Consider the following 22,484-nt stretch of genomic DNA (forward strand, 5'->3'; position numbering starts at 1 on the left):
TTCAAAAACTGCTTTCACTGCTCTGAGGGTTTACTTTTTAGAGACAAACTTGGAACATGCCAGTCATGGGAATACCTAGCAGGCTTATGCGAACCTAAGTCTATATATTGAATAATGAGGCACCCAACCAACCCTCTTACCTTTCTCAACTCCAAACTGATAATATTCTTTTTATTTTGTTCTGGTAATTTGATCATGTGATAAAACAACCAGAAAAAGTTAAAACTTACCTCTGCCACTTCCTTTTGAAAAGTCAACATCATCCGGGTTCTACCATATGCGAATGGTCCATTTCTTTGAGAAACATTTTCAAGCCACTTGATAATCAGTGGGGTTGATACACTAAAAGGCAGATTTCCAATAATGTGTACATTTGGAGGATCTGGTTGGCATAAGAAAAAACTTGGTTTGATTATTTCATCAATGTGTTATGAATACAATTTTAGTTAAGAGTAAAATCAAACTGGGTATTAATAGCATCAAACAAAAGCATACAAAAAGATAATGGCTGAGTATTTTTCAGTCCATTTATTATTCAGAAGTAATGTTTGCTCACAATCAGCTTTGAATTAAAGGGAAAAAACCCCACCTAACTACTATTCAGTTAAAGTCCCCAGGTTTTGGCTTAGGAAAACAAGAAAAAGAACTGGTTTGAGGGAAAAGATCATTTAGCCTTGGACCTGAGGTCAAAGTTCCTACGGGACACCAGAGAATCTGTCAGATACCCAGGAAAGGGATACAGGTTGGACATGAAGATTAAGTGTGTACAATATATATGTGGTAAGTGAAGTCATGGCAGGAGAAACAAGATTTAAGATGTGGGTGGAAAAATAAACCACCAGCAAAGTTAGAGAAAGCTCAAAACAAGGTGAAAGGAAGACTAGGTGGGCCTGGTATCAGGGAAAACAGAAGCAGGCAAATCTTCTAGATGAGAGGAACAGTTTAACACTGGGGAACTTAGAGAAGGTTGGCGGCAGGCAGTCAGGTGGGTCACTCCTGTTGTCTGTGACTGGCTGGGCAGGGCAGAAAACGGAAGGTGGTCACTGAGAAGAGCCGGTTGGAAGGGGGAGACGGGCAGAGCCAGTCACTCTGAAGGAGCCTGGTGTGGAGGCACCCCCAAGTCACACCTCCAGCTGCTCTGAGGGGTTTTATGGGCAAGAAACACATCTGTGTGTTCCAAGGAGCTGGCACATAGCAGGCACCCAATAAACTGTCTATGAATGAAGAGTGCCACAGAAGGTCACTGAACGTAAAAGACAGAGGAAATAAAGTCAAAAGAAAGGTGGGGTATGGCTTGGTTCACCAAAACACTTTTTTCCCCATTTGGAAAACACTTTCTAGTTCATTCCATCTTTATATGGTATCATAAGTTTATATGAACAGACCCCAAAATATTTGAAAAATATTAGTATCAGATAAATTTGGATGAAGAGAAAGCAATTTGATTTTTATTTTGGAAGAAAGTGTAAAAGCAGAAAAAATTGCAATGCACCTTACCTACTTGTTTATCTAATTTTAATATAAGTATATAATAAATATTTATAATGTATGACTAATAATACAAATATTTGTAATCTAAACAATTACAATTACAAAAGAAAATAAGAAAACCAACCCAAAGACACTTACCATCCTCCCACCGTCTTTTGAGACTTTCTGGAAAAGCCCTTTCTATCTTAAACGTCAAGACATCTCCATGGATGATTCTCAGTTTTCCAGGTGCTGCATCAGAAAGCATCTAGTTTACAAAAAGGTCAATAAAATGAGCTCATACATTTTGGAGAACAGTGGAATTAATTTTTTGTTCCAGCCAAATCTGTGCATCATTAAATCAATATGAAAAGTTAGAGATTAAGAATGATCATTAACGAACTAATAGCATGCTGCGTCCACTGCAACAGACAACTGTGGTGTTTGACTTTCAACACGTAAGAATGACTGGGAATGGTGGCAGATAATAGTATAACAGCCGCCTATAAGATCACAAATATTGACATAATTTTGACCCTCAGGATAGCTTATATTTAGGTATAGATTTAGCAAAAACTTAACTCCTGTATTTTTAAACTGGGGACTACTTAAGTCTCCCAAGGCAACAGAAATAAAAACAAAAATAAACAAATGGGATATAATCAAACTTACAACCTTTTGCACAGCAAAGGAAATCATAAACAAAACAAAAATACAACCTATAGAATGGGAGAAAATATTTGCAAACAATGCAACCGACAGGGCTTAATTTCCAAAATATACAAACAACTCATACAACTCAACAATAACAAAAAACCCAATCAAAAATGGGCAGAAGAACTAAATAGACATTTCTACAAACAGATGGCCAATAGGCACAAGAAAAGATGATCAATATTGCCAATTATTAGAGAAACACAAAACTACTTCACACTGATCAGAATAGCCATCATTAAAAAGTCTATAAATAACAAATGCTGGAGAGGGTGTGGAGAAAAGGGAACCCTTCTACACAGTTGGTGGGAACGTAAGTTGGTGCAGCCACTGTGGGAAACAGTATGGAGGTACCTTAGAAAATTAAAAACAGAATTACCAAATGATCCAGCAAACCCACTCCTGGACACATACCCAGACAAAACTGTAATTCAAAAAGATACAGGTCCCCTAATGTTTTTAGTGGCACTATTCACAGTACCAAGATGTGAAACAACCTGATGTCCATCGACAAATGAATGGATAAAGATGTGATACAGATGTACAATGGAATATCGTTGCTGTTCGGTCACTAAGTCCGACTCTGTGATCCCACTGACTGCAATCTGCAGGCTCCTCTGTCCATTGGGTTCTCCAGGCAACAATACCAGAGTAGGCTGCCATTTCCTTCTCTACAATGGAATATTACTCAGCTATTAAAAAAAGAAGGAAACAATGCCATTTGCAGTAACATGGATGCAACAAGAGATTATCAATGCTAAGTGAAATAAGTCAGAAACAGAAAGGCAAATATCATATCATATATATATGGAATCTAAAAAACAACACAAATGAATTTATCTATGAAACAGAAACAGAATCATGGACCAGTCAGTGAAGAGACTGGTGGCTGCCAGGGAGGAGGAAGTTTGGGAAGGATCAAGTAGGAGGTTGAGGACAGCAGATATAAGCTTGTATATATAGGATGAATAAACAAGATGCTACTATTTAGCACTAGAGAAGAAAATGGCAACCCACTCCAGTATTCTTGCCTGGGAAATCCCATGGACAGAGAAGTCTACCAGGCTATAGTTCATGGGGTCACAAAAGAGTCAGATGTGACTTGGTGACTAAACAACTATAAGGCACAGAGACCTATATTCAATATTCTATGAAAAACCATAATTGAATAGCAGAAATTGAAACAGTATAAGTCAACTATATGTCAATCAAAATACTGATTAACAAATAGAGACTAAAGACATTATAATGAAATACTGAGAATTAGGAAAAATCATATGAAAGATGAACTTAACTAAATCTTTATATCTTAAGTACATACAAAGGATTCTACATATTGTCAAGATCTTTAACCAAATCTGCAAGCAGAGTCAACCAAGCAGAAAAGTCATGTGTCACTGCCAAGCTTTACGTGGCACTCTGAGACACTCCCTTGACCAGAGTGCTCCTGAAGTAATTCTGATCCACAGGCACTTTCAACCTAGTGAATTATCCTGCATGTTTTAACAAAAGCTACTTCCTGGACAATTTCTACCTTCCACTCTTTGTTGTCCTTCCTTTCTTCAGTTTTTCTGAGTAAAAAACAGAAGCACTTCTTTCATCTTTTTTCCCTCTTTCTCATCCACCTTAGCATCACACCTTAAGAAATGCTCATAGTACTGAAGTGTTGGCACCTAACTAAAAGGAGCCTTACAGGTAAGCCATCTATAAACGTGCATTGTGTTAAATGCCCTAGACTCAAAACAAAACTTGATTCTTGAAGTCCTTAGTAAAGAAACAAACAACAGCCAGATGCAATCCATGAGCTTATAAAGTTAACATGCAAGAGAGAGTAAAATCAATGAAAACAAGTACATCTAAAGAACAGTGCGGGGAAGAGATAGTTAGGGAGTTGTGGTATCAATATGCATACACTGCAATATTTAAAGTGGATAGCTACAAGGTCCCCCTACTGTAAAGCACAGGGAACTCTGCCCAATGTTACTGGCAGTCTGGATGTGAGGGGAATTGGGGAAAATGGATACATGTATATATGTATGGCTGAGTCCCTTTGCTATCCATCTGAAACTATTACAACATTGTTACTGGCTATTTTACAATATAAAAGTCAAAAAAATAAAGTAGATTACAAAAGGAAAAGGTGACCCTCTTCCCACATTAAATCTCAGTTCAGGGAACTCAGAGAACCTTGGCTCCAACTCAGGAACTTTTGCCTTTAGCATCCCCTGGATCTTCTTCTCTAGTTCAATTAAAGCTGAATTCTCTATCCTAACTCTCCTCTAATTCAGGCAACTGAGGAAGGATGAAAGCACCATCTCGAAAGCCATAGAGGAGACATGGACCAAGGCACCTAGCTGTAGATCATTCACACCTCTGGGTCAACAATGTGCCTTGCACACACTTCTTTATAGCACTGTGTATTGTAATCATATATATACAGGTTTCTTTCCCCTATAACAACAGAGGCCCCTTAAGGGCACCTGCCTCTCATCTTCTTTAATATCCCCTGCGGCTGCAATAGTACACAGTAGGTGCTTTATATATGTATTTGACAAATGAATAAGTGAATGATCAAATGGCATTCAGTTTTCTATGAAGCTGGAAAACTCCTCTCCTAGCCTATGATATATGGGGGCCCATAGCATTTGAAAGGTCCAAAAACTTGCAAACATTTATTTCACTGATAAGTCAATTATACTTGTAATGTTGGAGAAACGCATAGCTGAAATGCATATGCTGATTAGAGGCTAACCATCTTAAGTTATGGGAATCATCTAGTTTGATCTGTTTAGCCACAGTAGTTTAGCAAAAATAATTGTGCACCTCTGATATTAATGTACTTATGGACTACTATAAGTTACCATAATTTGCTAAGACTTAATCTGATGAGTTCTGGACAAACTTAGAAAATATAGTAACTTAGACATACTACAAAAAAAGGGAGATCTCTCTTTCTATAGGACAGGCTTTTACCGTATAAAAATTGTTTCCATGATAGCATTTACCATTAATGAAGAACATTAAATTCTCTTCTGTAATTATCCTTCACATAATTAAAACAAAACAAATAATTGTACCAAAAACAAAGAGGCAGAATTAAAAGCTTATGTTTCACAATGTCAATATATAGGAAGTAATGAAGTAATTAGTAATTAAGGCTAAAACAAAACAATGTAAATTTGGCTCTGTGGCATTAATTTACATGCTCTGATAACTTCAACCATATTTGAAATGTTTTCCACCTTGATAAACACAGCTACATACGAGGAAACTGGTAAAAATACACATTTACCTTCCTTTCCCAAGTTTAAAGTTGCTATTTCGCTGGCTTATGTGTCAGTCAATGACACACCAAGTCCTCCTGTGCTTTCTCTAAGAGGTCTACATTTTCCAGGACGACTCTCTAGCTCGAGCTTTCCCTCTCCCACTCCCCACTGCAGAAGGAATGAATGCTACTGTTCACAACTTTATGTGAAGGCCCTGAGCAATTATGGAGGCAAAAAAAAAAAAAAAAAAAAATGTTGTACAAACAGAAATGACAGTATGATTAGGGACAGCAGCCATTTCAACAGCTAATGATAATCAGCAATGACACAGAAAGACCTTGTAACCAACCACTAATAGAGGAAAATGTCTGCACTATCATAATGATATTTGGGAAATGACAAAAGGGTGGGACAGATCACTATTACAGCCCTTCAGGAACAACACTGGTGCCTGTCACACCTCAGAACTCTGGGAGTGCTGCCTCGTATTGACCTCAAAGGCACACTGACTATCTATGCAGGCACTTAACAACAGCCAAATGAGTAATTTTACAGACACTCAAATTGTTCTACCATTTTCAATCCTATGTTTTTCCAAAACGAGACATAAGCAAGCTTTGAGTAAAAAGCATTCATTAAACAAGGTTGTAAAAGAAGAAAACCAAACTGCGATAAAGGAACCATACAAAGTATGTTGATTGTGAGAGCTGTACATAGTACCAACCCTAGAGATGTTAGATCCTGCAGCCAATGTACTGAAGTGTATCATTTTTACTCAGTGTTGGAAGTAATCACATACGCTTTTCTGGTATTAAGCTCTATAAAGGGTACAAGGAAGAAATAGAGAATGCCTTTGATAAAACTAAGAAAACAAATGCAGAAGTGTTCTTCTCAGTCACCTAAAAATCTCTCTCCTCTTACAAGTCGAGTACTTAGTGAATGCTGTCCTGCATGTATGTGTCAGGCGGGTGATGGTGGAGGCTAAGCTATGGTCTTAACTAGGTAGTTTGCTGGTGATCTAATTTGATAAGGAAACAATTTGTGCAATTTCTAGAACCTATGCCCATTTATAAATTCCTTCCGGGCAAAAAACTAACAGCCATTTTATGTTTTACGCCACCTTCTCAGGGTGAGGGGCTCAGGACAGCCAACACTGTACAGTGGGCTAAGCCTTAATTACACAGCCCAGTAATATTACCGTCTTTCTAACCTGCCACATACTGCCTTTTCATACTGTTCATGGGGTTCTCGAGGCAAGAATACTGAAGTGATTTGCCACCCCCTTCTCCAGTGGACCACGTTTTTTTAGAAATCTCCACCATGACCCGTCCATTTTGGGAGGCCCTGTATGGCATGGCTTATAGCTTCACTGAGTTACACAAGGCTATTATGATCCATGTGACCATTTTGGTTAGCTTTCTGTGACTGTGGTTTTCATTCTGGAGGCTGTGGGATTGTACTTCTTGCTTCTTCTGTCTGCCCTCTGATGGATGAGGATAGAAGGCCTGTACAAGCTTCCTGAAGGACTGCCTGTGGGGAAAACTGGGTCTTGCTCTGGCGGGCAGGGTCATGCTTGCTAAATCTTTTTCTGCTGATGGGTGGGGTTGTGCACCCTGCCTGTTAGAGGCAGTCCAGTTCTAGAGTCTATAGGCTCTATGGTAGGGCTAAAGGTGACCTCCAAAAGGACTTACGCCAATACGCACCCCCGAGGACAGCTTCTGCCAGTGCTCCTGCTGACCTGCGCCTCCACAGGAGGCCTTCACTCACTCACAGGCAGGCCTGGCTCAGTCTCTCATGGGGCTAACTGCTCCTTTCCCCTGGGACCTGGTGTGTACAAGGTTTTGAATGCATCCCCCAAGAGTCTGTTTTCCCTAGTCCTGTAGAAGTTCTATAATCAAATCCCATAGACCTGCAAAGTTAGATTCCCTGGGGATTCCCATTCCCTTTGCCAGATTTCCAGGTTGGGAAGCCTGATGTGGGGCCTAGGACATTCACAACAGTCTAAGAACTTCTTTGGTATTATTGTTCTCCAGTTTGTGGGCTGGAGGTTCATAAAAATGTAAGGAGGTGATAACAAAAACCATCCCCCCAAAAAAGAAATGCAAGAAGGCAAAAGTGGTTGTCCGAGATAGCTTTACAAATAGCTGAGAAGAGAAAGGCAAAGGAGAAAGGGAAAGATATATTCAACTGAATGCAGAGTTCCAGAGAATAACAAGGAGAGATAAGAAAGCCTTAAGTGAAAAATGCAAAGAAACAGAGGAAAATAGAATAGAAAAGCTAGAGATCTCTTCAAGAAAACTGGAGATACTAAGAAACGTTTCACAAAAAGATGGGCACAATGAAGGACAGAAACAGTACAGATCTAACAGAAGCAGAAGATATTAAAGACAAGGTGGCAAGAATACACAGAAGAACTATACAATAAAGGTCTTAATGACCCAGATAACCATGATGGTGTGATCATTTACCTAGAGTCAGATATCCTGGAGTGTGAAGTCAAGTAGCCCTTAGGAAGCATCACTACAAACAAAGCTAGTGGAAGTGACAGAATTCCAATTGACCTATTTTGAATCCTAAAATATGATGCTGTTTAAGTGCTGCACTCAATATGCCAGCAAATTGGGAAAACTCAGAGGTGGCCTTGGAGAAGAAAATGGCAACCCACTCCAGTCTTCTTGCCTGGAAAATCCCATGGAGAGAGGAGCCTGGTGAGCTACAGTCCACCATGGGGATGCAAAGAGTTGCACATGACTGACAGATTGAGCACAGCAGTGGCCACAGGACTGGAAAAGGCCAGCTTCCATTCCAATCCCCAAAAGGCAATGCCAAAGAAAGTCCAAACTACCACACAACTGCACTCGTTTCACATGGCAGCAAGGTCATCCTCAAACTCCTTCAAGCTAGACTTCAGCAGTACATGAACCAAGACCTTCCAGATGTACAAGCTTGGTTTAGAAAAGGCAGAGGCGCCAGAGATCAAATTGCCAACACCCACTGGATCAAACAGAAAGCAAGGGAATTACATAAAAATATCTACTTCTGCTTCACTGACTACACTAAAGCCTTTGACTGTGTGGATCACAAAGTGTGGAAAATTCTTAAAGAGATGGGAATACCAGACCACCTTACCTGCCTCCTGAGACATCTGTAGGCACGTCAAGCAACAGTTAGAATCGGACATGGAACAATGGATTGATTCAAAATTAGGAAAGATGTACATCAAGGATGTCTATTGTCACCATGCTTATTTACCTTTTATGCAGAGTATATCATGTGAAATGTCAGGTGGATGAATCACAAGCTGGAATTCAGATTGCCTGGAAAAATATCAATAACCTCAGATATGCAGAACCACCCTTATGGCAGAAAGCAATGAGGAACTAAAGAGCTTCTTGATGAAAGTGTAAGAGAAGAATGAAAAAGCTGGCTTAAAACTCAATATTCAAAAAACAAAGATCATGGCATCCAGTCCCATCATTTCATGGCAAACAGATGGGGGAAAAAGAGGAAATGGGCAAATTTTATTTTTCTTGGCTCCAAAATGACTGTAGCCATGAAATTAAAAGATGCTTGCTCCCTGGAAGAAAAGCTATGACAAACCTAGAAAGCATATTAAAAAGCAGAGACATCATTTTGCTGACATAGGTCCCTATCGTCAAAGCTATGTCATTTTCCAGTAATCATGTACATATGAAAGAGTTGGACCATAAAGAAGACTGAGCACAGAATTGACTTTTTTTCCAAACTATGGTGCTGGAGAAGACTCTTGAGAGTCCCCTGGACAGCAACGATATCAAACCAGTCAATCCTAAAGGAACCTGAATTGCAAGGAACTGCAAGACTGATACTGAAGTGCCAATACTTTGGCCCTCTGATGCAAAGAGCTGACTCACTGGAAAAAACCCAATTGACCTATTTTGAATCCTAAAATATGATGCTGTTTAAGTGCTGCACTCAATATGCCAGCAAATTGGGAAAACTCAGAGGTGGCCTTGGAGAAGAAAATGGCAATGATGCTAGGAAAGACTGAGGGCAGAAGGAGAAGGGGACAACAGAGGATGGGATGGCTGGATGGCATCACTGTGTCAACAGACATGAGCTTGGGAGAACTCTGGGAGATAGTGAAGGACAAGGAAGCCTGGCGTGCTGTAGTTCATGGGGTCGCAAAGATTTAGACACAACTGAGTGACTAAACAACAAACAATAAGAACATGTACAGCAGAAACTCACTCAGACTCATCAAGGGATTAGATGTTTGATTTAACAAATTTCCTATTCAACCCGGGGCTTCCTTGGTGGCTCACATGTAAAGAATCTACCTGCAATGCAGGAGACCCAGGTTCAATCCCTGTGGGAAGATCCCATGGAGTAGGTCAATGGCAACCCACTCCAGAATTCCTGACTGGAGAACTCCATCAACAGAGGAGCCTAGTGGGCCATCTTCCACTGGTCACTTAGAGTCAGACACGACTGAGCAACCAAGACTTTTTCTATTCAACCAATGTAACTCCTTTAATTGTCAACATTTCTTAAAAATAAACTTACAGATATAAATCTTTCTAAACTATACTGCACAATTCTCTTCCTAAACTACAAACAATGAACCCAATTTCAGTCTTGTCTTGATGACTTGGGTCACTGTTGATTGTCGATCAACGGCCTCAATAGTTAGGGATCCTTCCCTACTGTGCTTTTGCTTTTTGTAGCTCTTCTGCCACAGTAATAACTGTTACTTCTTGTTGTAAGTCAAGTGGTTCTGTAAGCAGTCAGTGGGGCTGCTTCCAGCATTGGTCTCTGTACTTATTTGCAGTGGACTAGGAGATCACTTTGGCTGTGAGTCAGCTTTTCCTAATTGGTGGAGTGTTGTCTATGTTATGATTAACTGTGGTCATATCTGCATCAAGTAAGTTACATGTGGAAATATGCAGTCATCACAACAGGAAGTCCTATTTAAAATTTGCTAAAGAGCTTGTAGGGGGAGGAGCTAAGATGGCGGAGGAATAGGATGGGGAGACCACTTTCTCCCCTACAAATTCATCGAAAGAACATTTGAACGCTGAGCAAACTGCACAAACAACTTCTGATCGCTAGCAGAGGACATCTGGCGCCCAGAAAAGCAGCCCATTGTCTTCGAAAGGAGGTCCGGTCCCTGCTATCACTGGGGCACTGAAGAAAACAGGGCTGAGTCTTAAGGATATGGATTTGGTGGAAGTGAATGAAGCTTTTGCTCCTCAGTACCTGGCAGTTGAAGAGTTTGAATCTTGACCCAAGTAAGACCAATGTGAATGGAGGGGCCATTGCTCTGGGTCACCCATTAGCAGGATCTGGGTCACGAGTTACTGCACACCTGGTTCATGAATTAAGGCACCAGGGTGGAAAATACGCTGTAGGATCAGCCTGCACTGGAGGTGGCCAAGGAATTGCAGTCATCATGGAGAACACAGCCTGGAGAGACCAGGCAGCCTGCCCTGGTCCATGCTCACATGACTTGACCAGGCCACAGTAAACCAGGTGACCTTCAGAGTAGATGCAAAACCAGCCATGCTCTGCACTGAGAGTGACTGGGTTTGGGCAAGGGATGGTGAAGCAAAGACCCATTTATCATAAACAAGAGCCCATGCCAGAATAAATACTCTCAAATGTGTACCAAATATGCAGCATTTCTGAACTGAAATCCAACTAGTGTAGGCTTTAAAGGGAATTGTATTCTTGCCAAATAACCATCACTTATGCCTTAAATAATATGATTGCAAGGAAACTGAATAAATACTGCCTTAACTTCAAAAAAAATAATAAAATAAAATTTGCTAGAAAGAATTTCAAACATTTACTACCTCTGATTAAAAACAGGTCCTTTTGTTAGAATGACTAGATTACTTTATATCTCCCTTTGCAAGAGGATGGGGAAGGGGAATAATTGTAAGAACAGCCATTAATTGACTACAGGCAACAGACCAATCTCTTTACACGAATTTCTATCTATCCTTACAATAACCACAAATGAAAACTAACATTCCCATGCTGCAGATGAGAAAGCTGAAGCTAAAAAAGGTTCAAAGGCAAGCTCAGGGTCACAAAGCTAGTAAGTGCCATATATGATATCTGAACACCAATCTATTTGATTCTCAATCCCATGAAGTTCATGTTGCCTATCGAGTAGGAATAATCACCGTTTATCTTATAGAATTCCAGAGGCAATACTAACAATACTCAATGCCTTACAATCTCCAAAACTCCATGAAATAAATACCTTAATGGTTAAGAAAAATCCTAGAGCTTCTTACTTTGGTCAAGATGTAATACAGGAGACAGACCAGTTACACTCTTTCACTTTAAACATTAAAGAGCCAGAAATGCTGAGGCAGTATTCAGATGTTGGACAACAGGAAGTGCAGGAAAACCTGCAGATCCAGGAAGCTCTCGTTGGCCCATGGGCAAGAAACATGAAGAAAAGGACACCAAGGCACATCTTTAGGAAAACACTCAAAACCAATGATAAAAAATCATCAGCTATAAAAAGGGACACACATTTGAGTCAGTTCTAATGTGGTGGATGAACCTAGAGCCTACTATACAGAGTGAAGTCAGTCAGAAAGAGAAAAACAAGTATCATATAACAATGCATACATGAACGGACTCTAGAAAGACAGTACTGATGAACCTGTTTGTGGGGCAGCAAAGGAGACACAGACGTAAAAGAACACACTTACAGACACGGATGTGGGGATGGACGGAGAGGGTGGGGTGTGTGGAGAGAGTACCATGGAAACACACATCACCACGTGTAAAATACACAGCCGATGGGTATGTGCCATATGACGCAGCGAACTCAAACTGGGGCTCTGTGACAGCCTAGAGGCAGGATGGGAGGGGGGTGCACAAGGGAGGGGACATGTGTGCACCTGTGGCCGATTCATGCCGATGTTTGGCAGAAACCAACAGAATACTGTAAAGCAATTATCCTTCAACTAAAAATAAAATTATAAAAAAGAAAAAAATCATAAAAACAGCCCAAGAAAAAGACAGAAGCAAAGAAAGACAGATTTGTCAGAAACAACAGAAGTAATAAGATAGCAGAGCAACATCTTAAGAGCACTGGAGAAAAACCCCAAAACCTGACAGCATGTTTTTAAATACAAAGGCAAAATAAAACTTTTCCAGACATACGAATGCTGAAATGTATATTATAGAGATCCACACTATAAGAAGTGTTAAAGAAAGCCTTAAAAGTAGAAAGAAAATTAAACTAAATAGAAATATAGATGAAGAATACCCAAAATAGTAACCTCAAAAGGTAAATACATAAGCATTTATATTTGTAAAGTCTCTTTAACATAGATTTGACTTTTACAACAAAAATAATATTGTATTGTGAACTTTGTAACACATGAACAAAAATAACAACAGCACAAAAGCCTGGCAGGGAGAGATGCAAGTATATACTAGTTTAAGATTTGTGTATTGTACATGAAGTGGTATCATTACTTGAAGATAGGATGGGTATGTTAAAGATGTTTGTATACTATACAACTTCAATAAACCACTCCAATAATAAACAGTTACTGATAAACTGTGACAGACTGAATACTGGCCCCACAAAGACCCCTGTCCTAATTCCTGGAACCTGTGACTATGTTATGTCACACCGTAGTAGGGACTTAGTTGAGGTGATTAAAGATTCTGACACGAGATTAGTCTAGACTATCCGAGTGGGCCCAATATAATCACAAGGGTCCTTGCATGAGTGAGGCAGGAGGATTAGGATCAACAGCAGAGATGTAGAAGCAAGAGGTCCATAACTAATGATTGCAGATAGATTCTAGAAGCTGATAAAGGCAAGGAATCTAAAAATAATAAATGTGCAGAGGGCATGGAGAAAAAAGAACCTTCCCACACTGTTGGTGGGAATGTAAATCAGTACAGTCACTATGGACAAGAGTAAGGAGGTTCTTTAAAAACCTAAAAATAGAGCTACTATATGGCCCAGCAATCCCACTCCTGGGCATATACCTGGAGAATACCATAAGTCAAAAAGATACATGTACCCCAATTCATAGCAGCACTATTTACAAGAGCCAGGGCATATAAGCAAACTAAATGTCCATCAACAGAAAAACAGATAAAGATGTGGTATATATATGTGTGTATGTGTGTATATATACACACACATATATATAATAGAATATTACTCAGCCATAAAAAAGAACAAAATAATACCGTTTGCCACAACCTGGATGGACCTACAAACTGTCATATGTAGTGAAGTAAGACAGACACAGGAAAACAAATATGAGATATTGCTTATATGTGGAACCTAAAAAAGAGAGGTACAAAAAAAAAACTTATTTTCAAAACAGAAGTACAGTCATGATGGGATCAACAGAAAACAAACTTAGATTCTACCAGAGGATAGACAGGAGGGATACAGTCTAACAGAGGAGAGAGAGGAGGGATGAATTGGGATTCTGGGATTGACATATACATACTACTTTATATAAAATAGGTAGCTGATAAGAACCTGCTATATATAGCACAGGGAACTCTAAATACTCCGTAACGACCTACATGGGAAAAGAATGAGGAAAAAAGAGTTGATATATGTATAACTGATTCACTTTGTTTTACATATGAAATGAACACAACATTGTAAATCAACTATACTTCAATAAAAAATTTTTTTAAAAGGCAAGGAAATAGCTTCTCCCCTGAAGCCTCCAAAGGATGCAGCCCTAACCTTGCTTTTAGACTTCTAACTCCTGAGAACGGTAACAGAATAAATGTATCATTTTAGGCTGCTGAATTTGTGGTAATTTGTTACAGCAGCAATAGAAAACTAATACATAAGGCAGAGATGACCAGATTGGTTGGGAAAGTGCAAGACCCACTATGCACTGGCTACAAGAAACACATTTTAAATATAAAAACACAATTAGGCAAAAAGTGGAGAAGATATACCACTCTAACACTTATCAAGAGAGAGCTGAAATGGCTATGTTAATATCAGACAAAGTAGATTTCAAAGTAATGAATGTTACCAGGGGTAATGAAGATCATTTCAAAATGATAAAGAAGCCAATCATCACAGAGATACAACAATCCTAAATGTTTACGTACCCAGTAACAATGCTTCAAAACAGATGAAGCAAAACCTGATAGGATTATAAGGAGAGACAGCCAAAGCTGCAATTAACAGCTGAAGATTTCAATCCCTCTCCCTTTTGTGACGCTACAACACTAAGAGAAAGCAAGCCCAGATGCTCAGTGTTAGTTTGATGAGCGAGAGAACGTCTCAGTGTTCCCATGAAGTGAAAGTCGCTCAGTCGTGTCTGATTCTTTGTGACCCCATGGACTGTAGCCTGCCAGGCTCCTCTGTCCATGGAATTTTCCAGGCAAGGATACTGGAGTAGGTTGCCATTTCCTCCTCCAGGGGATCTTTCTGACCCAGGGACCGAACCTGAGTTTTGTGAGGCTCCTGCATCAGCATGTGGATTCTTTACCGCTGAGCCACCTGGGAAGCTCTGCTCAAGGCATGGAGATGGAAATTTCATTGATTACCTACATCAAAAACTGTACTGAGTGCCTACTAAGATGAGGCATTCATTTAAACTATAACAATCCTATGAGCAAACTGAGGCACAGTGAGAGTTACCTGCCCAAAGTCACATAAATAGTAAATGGTAGAGCCAGACATCAAACGTAGGTCATTTGAGGCTAAGAGTCTGTTCTTTACTACAAAAATCACACTACAATGCTTTCACGTATTAGACACATTTTCTTACAACATGCTAATAGTGAAAAACCTGTATGTTATCGCTATGTTCTTTTCCCTAGGCTGCCTCGTGATAATATTTTAAGAACTTGAATTAAGCTACAAATGACATACTTTCAGCTAGCAGACATTTTATAAATTATTACAATTTCTTTAAAAAGTAATTCTATTAGCTTAGATATCACTAAAATGGAATCCTTAAAATAGACCACTCTTTTTGCCTTTACTCAGTTTTATGATTAATTTAGCACCTCTAAAAGAAAGTGGTTTTACATATTGAAACATTCTTTACAAGAAAAAGAAGTCTATTTGATATTTTAGTACCCAACATTTCTTTTTAAGGCAAATTCCTTTCCTGCACATGCGACACTAAAAATTAATTTTGCTCCTTCTACAAAAACAGAAGTCAAATATATATTTCCTACACAGCAATTTACCTTGAAATCAACCTTCATATTTAGGGAAAAAAAGCACAAAACTTTGATAATCAATGATACACAATTATTTGGTCTCACCATTAAATAACACATTTAATCGGCTAATTAGATATCTACAAAGAGTCAACTTTTCTATCTCCATGTGAAACATTACCGAACCTGGTATGTGCCAGGCACTCTTACATGTTGTAGAGACATAGCAGGGAACAAAACAGACAAAAACACCTACCCTCATGGCACTTACACTCCAGAGGGGTGAAGAAGTGTTAAGTCGCTCAGCTGTGTCTGACTTTGCAACCCTGTGGACTGTAGCCAAACCAGGCTTCTCTGTCCACCGGGTTTCCAAGGCAAGAATTCTGGAGAGGGAAGCCATTCCCTTCCCCAGAGGATCTTTCCTACCCAGGGATCGAACCCCAGTCTGCTGCACTGGCAGGATTCTTTACTGTCAGACGCTAGGGAAGACCTCAAAGATGTGAGACTGACAACAAATAAGAACATATGGTGTGTCAGATGATAATAAATCTCATGAGACAAATAAAACAAGGCAGAAGTTAGGAGTGCAGGGATACCGGAGGGGGCAGTGAAAAGAGTGTGGCAGTCTGTTGGTCTGTCTTCAAAAGATCTTTTGTTGAGATCAGAGAGGAGGATATGTAAATTAAGCTGGTGATGCGAAATGTGATTCACCTGCCTGCCTAATGAGAAAGAATTACACATAATAGAGTGTGAGATTTAGGGTTAAGACGTCCCTTTAAGGGGAAAAGAAGTTACAAGAGTCTTCTCTATGCCACAGAAGGACTAGATGAATAAACCTACAGGGAATTGTGTAATGTTATTCAGTTTCTTTTAATCATCTTATGCTCCCACTAAAAATAACACTGTTACAACTTCCACCTCCAACTGATACACCACTCTTGAAAGAAACTGGTTCAGAGCAGAAATCACTATTAAATTCCACATTTAATCAAGGAATATTGCACCATATAATAATCCCCAAATAAAGTCATAAATCTGAAACCAATTTTGTCAAGGCTGGCAAAATTAAGTGAAACTAAATACGTGATTTTTTTAAAGCATAAAGGCTGGATATAGCAAAACAATGAGAAGAAAACTCACTGGGTTTCTAAAAATATCCAGAGGCATAAACACAAGCACTAGATTTTCTCAAATTTTCTCAAACTGTTCTGGCAGAAATTAAACATTTATCCATTAATACACAAGTTTTAGAATGTACTAATTTTAAACCAATTTGTCCCCCTATATGAAAGTAACAATGTAGCTAATTTTATTATTCTATTGGACTCACTTAATAAATTGCTACTCTTATGAACCAAAGGCTAAGGGCTCTTTTCAAGTTTCCCAGTTGCAGAGGAATCAAACAAAGGCCCTTAAGCCATTAGGTGTAAGTGCTCCCCATAAAGAATCCCTTTATAAGATCCCTTATATAATCTGTTCCACTGTATTACACTGTTTCAAAAATTTAAGTTTCTCCTCATTTTTAAATCCACCTGCCTCCCTCAATTATCTGTTTTAGTTCTCTTCTAGAGAAGACCAAAAACAAGCTTATCTTCCCCACCACAGTTTTGGAGAGGCAGCTACGAATCCCCTCACTCAAGGTTTCTCTTCCACTGAAATACAACCAGTTTCTTCAAACACTTCTCATAGGACATCACCTACTGTTTTAAAGATACATTTATCATTTCATTCCGGCTCCCCAGGTGGCTCAGTGGGAAAGAATCTGCCTGTCAATGTAGGAGACTCAGGTTTGACCCCTGGGTCAGGAAGATCTCCTGAAGAAGGAAATGGCAACCCACTCCAGTATTCTTGCCTGGGAAATCTCATGGACAGAGGAGCCTGATGGGCTATAGTCCATGGGGTTGCAAAAAAGTTGGACATGACTTAGAGACTAAAGAACAACAATGATCATTTTACTCAAACCTCATTTTAAACCTATGGCACAACTTAATTTCTTCAATTAAAAAATCCTTATACAAATGCCTAAGCTTAACAATTACTTTCTCTCAATAAGGCATGTATCTTCTCTACCTTGTGCTTGTAGAAATGATTTTCTGAATTTAAGGGAGGTTCTCAGAAGCCATGCCAATAACTGAGACATTGTTAGCATTTCTTAGTTTTACTTATTTTTGAAGGAGTGGGGTGCCATGGCATGCACAGCTATTAGTAGCCAAAAAAGTCACCCAATTAGCTTGCTTAGCATCAGTACATAAAGCTGGTTTATTCAAGCTCTGGCCAACAATTCATGTGAGGATGGTGGTTAGAAATGCAGATTCCTAGACCACTGTAATCAGAATCTCTAGAATGAGGCCTGGAGAACTGCAGTTTGAGTAGCAAACTATAGAAGTCTTATATACCCCGAGGTTTAAGAATTGTGGCCTGAAGACTTAAACTGGGTTTTTACCTCCTAAGTAAGATACTTTCAGCAACTCACCTGTAATCCAGGAATAAATCGACTATCCTTTTCAACCACCAGAAGTTCAGCAACACCGGCATTGAGAATGGATCTTGTGATTCCCCCAGGCCCAGGGCCCACTTCATATACATAAGCATTTGTCAGATTGCCAGCTTTCCTTACAATTTTATCTAGAGAAAAGAAAGTTTGAATCGATTTACCTTGGCAAATGCCAACATATGGAATTCAAAATGAAAATCTACACGAATTCTTATCAGCATTACTCAACCAATTAATCTTTTATATATAGTATTTATCAGATTTAACTCAGCCTAAACCAATGTACAGTAGCCATTCAATAGTCTACCATGTAACTGTTGAATTCTACCAGACCCTTAATAAAAATAGGATTACCATGACAAATTTCTTTAACTCAAATAAACATGGTATTTTCTGAGAGCTTCCCTGGTGGTGCAGTGGTAAAGAATCTGCCTGCCAATGCAGGAGATGCCAGAGACAAGGGTTCAATCTCTGGGTTGGAAAGATCCTCTGGAGAAGGAAATGGCAATCCATGCCAATATTCTTGCCTGGAAAATCCCATGGATAGTGGAGCCTGGCAGACTACAGTCCACAGGATTGCAGAGAGTCGGACATGACTGAGTGCACATGCACGCAAGCATGCGCACACACGGTATTTTTCACCTATTTCTCTGCCAGACCAATCAATATAAGAAGAGGTGACGGAAAAACACAAACCACTTCTCTACAGTTGTTGAATATCAATTATGTGAATAAGCAAGGCTAGCTTCACATTCAGAATTTCCAATGTTTCGAGTTAGAAATTCAGGAGCAGAAAGTGCTGGCAGTGCTACTTTTATCTACAGACATCTAGCTGGTGGTCAACATGGCAATGGTACCAAGTTCCTAGCTAATAGGACTTACAGAAATTGAGATTCTTGGTTATTTTTAGGAAAAAGTTAAATTTAGCAGTGAAGGTTTGTTGAGCTTTGCAAACATGCAAGTTGATATGAGAAAATTAATTTTTTAATCAATTTATGTCAGCAGACCTTAAGAAAGCATGAAAAAGCACATTACTGAGGATTCATTGCAACCAACCTTCTGGAAAAACACAACAGACTAATCTTGTTGACTGAGATGTTAAAATCCAAGCAACTGGGCCTCTTGGGATGGTGGAAATTTAGCCACTGAAAACATACTAGCACTTTACACTGTTCACTGATAGTGTACAGTCTCATTTTTGCTTGTTACTGATAACCTACCTTTGTAGGTTTAGAGGCAAAAACAATCTCTCAGTTATCCAAGAATAGTTTTCTCTTCAATGGGTGCCAGGAGAAAACGAGCATACACTGACCGCGTTACAGGTGTTTAACACGCTTTCTCACAGCAAATCCTTACAACACATGAACGAAGAACTGTGCTGTGTGTGCCGTGCCAAGGCCCTTCAGTAGCATCTGATTCTGTGATCCCATGGACTGTAGCCCGCCAGGCTCCCCTGACCATGGAATTTTCCAGGCAAGAATACTGGAGTGCGTTGCCATTCCTTTCTCCAGGGGGTCTTCCCGACACAGGGACTGAACCCATGACTCTTATGAAGTCTCCTGATCTGGCAGGCAGGTGCTTTACCAGTAACGCCACCTGTGAAGCCCTAACTTAAGAATTACTACCCCATTTTAACTTCTCTGAACTTTCTAGTTTCTTCATTTATTACTTTTTTTGAGTGAGGTTACCTGGAAAACAAATGGACGCCAGGTCAGGTATAACTCCTAAAGCCAACCCTTCCTCCACAAAAGACCACTACCTCTCAGAGGGAGCAGAGATGCTGCATTAAGCACAGGTGTTACAGAGTGATTTTAAACAGTTTTTTTTTTTTTTTTTTTTAAACGGAAAGCTACGACACTAGGTAGGACAATCTTTTCACTTTAAACTTTTCAGAAACATTCAAACACAAATGGATATCAAAGAGCACTGTCAATTGACTGCACCTGGGGTTCCATCTTGCTCTCTTCACACCTGAGTGTCTCACCTCACACAAGAACCTTAATTTGTCTTCACTTTGGTTCCTACAGAAGAGGAACAATAGTATCTAGATTCTGGAATTGATTCCTGAAGGTGAATAAAGACTCAACATGAGGAAGGGCACATGAAGGATTTTTTCTCAATATAAAGATCTCTATTTTCAGTCTTGGGAATGGTGCTTTATATCTAGAATGCAGCTAATGACTACCCGAAAAGGCTGGCTCTAGTTACTATTCAGTCAGTTCAGTCGTGTCCAGCTCTTTGTGACCCCATGGACTGCAGCACACCAGGCTTCCCTGTCCATCACCAAACTCCCGGAGCCTATTCAAACTCCATTGAGTTGGTGATGCCATCCAACCATCTCAGGACCAAAGAATTTTCCAGGTGGATGACCTTTTAAGGCTCTTGTGGTAGAGCTCTCACCCAATTAAATAAGAAAACTGAAAACAGGTTTTTTTTTTTTTTTTTACCGTGTTACATCACTGTTGGCCTGCCCACACTGCTACTCTACATTCAAGAAATAAAAACAACCCATTCCTGCTTTTGGACTGTACTACATAACTTTCGAAATGTGATTTACTTACTCAGTTTCTGAAGAGGAGCCAAACAGAATGAAATATCAAAACCTCAGAAATGCTACGTACTTCAACCATGAACAGACATATTTCTAATAATCTTTTTCTTGTAGTCTCATCTTTCAGAAAGACCAGGACGAAGAAAAGGTGGTAGAGGTTAAACGACTATATACATTTGTCAAAGTTTATCCACCTGTGAGCTTCAAACAGGTGAATTTTATTGTATCTAAATCCTACTTCATAAAACGTGACTTAGGGAGTGGGAAAGCAAACTGACTAAAATGTAAGCTTCTTGGGGACAGACTTGGCCTTGCTCACTCTCATATCCCAATTCAGCTCTAGCACAAAGGGGCTGGTTCCATGAGTGTTTACAGAATGAATATCTGCACCCTCGAGGGTGAGATTCAACAAGTAAACGTTTAAATATCGAACGCCATTGATACTCTTCCAACTTATTACCGATAAAGTCCCTGCAAGTTTTAACGGCATAAAAAGCCAAACCAGTCAGCACGTGCATGTATTCCTTATTGGTAACACACCAAGATCCGAATTCCACAAGCGCCTTTCAGGAGACGCGAAGCCTTCCAAAGCTAGTGTTTGCTCGGCGTCCGCACAGCCTGCCTTCCAAAGCCTACTGCAAATGCCCCTGAGCAAACGACACACTCTACACACCCCATGGGCGGTGGGGCTCCGGAGTTCTCTCAGGGCAAAGCGGCAGAAGGGTCGGACCTACGGCCACCGCACACCTCTGTGCCTGAACCCTGTCGCCCGCCCGCAGGGTCCGCGCGAAACCCTCCCCGACCCCACTCCCCCAGGGACGCGAGGGAGACGCCGGGGGAACGCTGATAAACCACCTGTCAGCCTCAAGTCCAAAAGAAAATTCTGGGATAACTGCTTCACGGCTTGCAGTCTAAACAACTTAATGATTTCTCGAATCGTGGGCAACGGCGGGAGACGGAAAGTGCCGAGCGTCCTGGAGGAAGCCATGAACCCCGACCTAACTGTACAGGCCTCACGCCGGACTTTCCTCCAACACTCCTCAGGAGAAGGCAGGGGGAGGAGCCTGGGAGAACTATGGCCCTCCTCCGAGCCTACCTGATTGGTTAGACGTACCCCGCCGGAAGCGAAGGACGCGAACAGGAAATCCAGGCGCACACAAAGCGCATGCTCCCCGTCCTGCTAAGTGCGGTGCAGGCTGGGTACCCGCTCGGGTTTTGCACGTGAGGTGGGCGGTGGCCGGAGCGGTGGCGGGGCGGGGAGAGGCGGGGCCTGGGCAAGAGTGAGGAGGGGCGGACCCAAGGATTGGTGAATGAAGTTCACCTGTGCAGGATTTTTTTTGCGTTTGACTCCAAAGTGAAAGTCGCTTAGTCGTGTCCGACTCTTTGCGACCCGGTGGACTACACAGTCCATGAAATTCTCCAGGCCAGAATACTGGAGTGGGTAGCCGTTCCCTTCTCCAGGGGATCTTCCCAACCTAAAGATTGAACCCAGGTCTTCCGCACCGCGGGCGGATTCTTTACCAGCTGAGCCACAGGGAAGCCCCACCTGGCGGATGGGCGGTCCTAAAAGCGCCGCTGTGGAGGGTTGCGGGATAGCCCGTTGTTAGCGGCAAAACTGTTGATTGCTAACAATTCTCGTATGGTGGATGTTTTTAGAACCTCAGCACAGCAGGTGTGGTATGGCAGGTTTCTAACTTCTCTTAGCCTTATTGTTATTTTAAAAAAATCTGTTAAGTGAACGTAATGTTTGCTTTAAGATTGTGGCACTGAGAGAGGTCGTCTGGTGTGTAAACCCAGAACGTAGTTCAAG

The 22,484-nt window shown here is 40.5% G+C and overlaps 1 protein-coding gene across 1 annotated transcript in view; it reads right to left on the minus strand.

Moving 5' to 3' along the window:
• The window catches only part of TFB1M (transcription factor B1, mitochondrial), a 64,395-nt gene extending 42,671 nt beyond the window's left edge, over nt 1-21,724 (minus strand). Inside the window, exons 1-4 of the mRNA XM_043888340.1 lie at nt 21,530-21,724; nt 18,103-18,254; nt 1,630-1,738; nt 231-382 (exon numbers count right to left, since the gene is read on the minus strand). Of these exons, the coding sequence (XP_043744275.1) occupies nt 231-382; nt 1,630-1,738; nt 18,103-18,254; nt 21,530-21,662 (546 nt within the window). The 5' untranslated portion in view covers nt 21,663-21,724. The remainder of the gene's footprint in view (nt 1-230; nt 383-1,629; nt 1,739-18,102; nt 18,255-21,529) is intronic.
• Between the last annotated feature and the right edge of the window lie 760 nt (nt 21,725-22,484).

This window comes from Cervus elaphus, chromosome 26 (assembly GCF_910594005.1).
Source record: "Cervus elaphus chromosome 26, mCerEla1.1, whole genome shotgun sequence".
NCBI classification, from domain to species: Eukaryota; Metazoa; Chordata; class Mammalia; order Artiodactyla; family Cervidae; genus Cervus; species Cervus elaphus.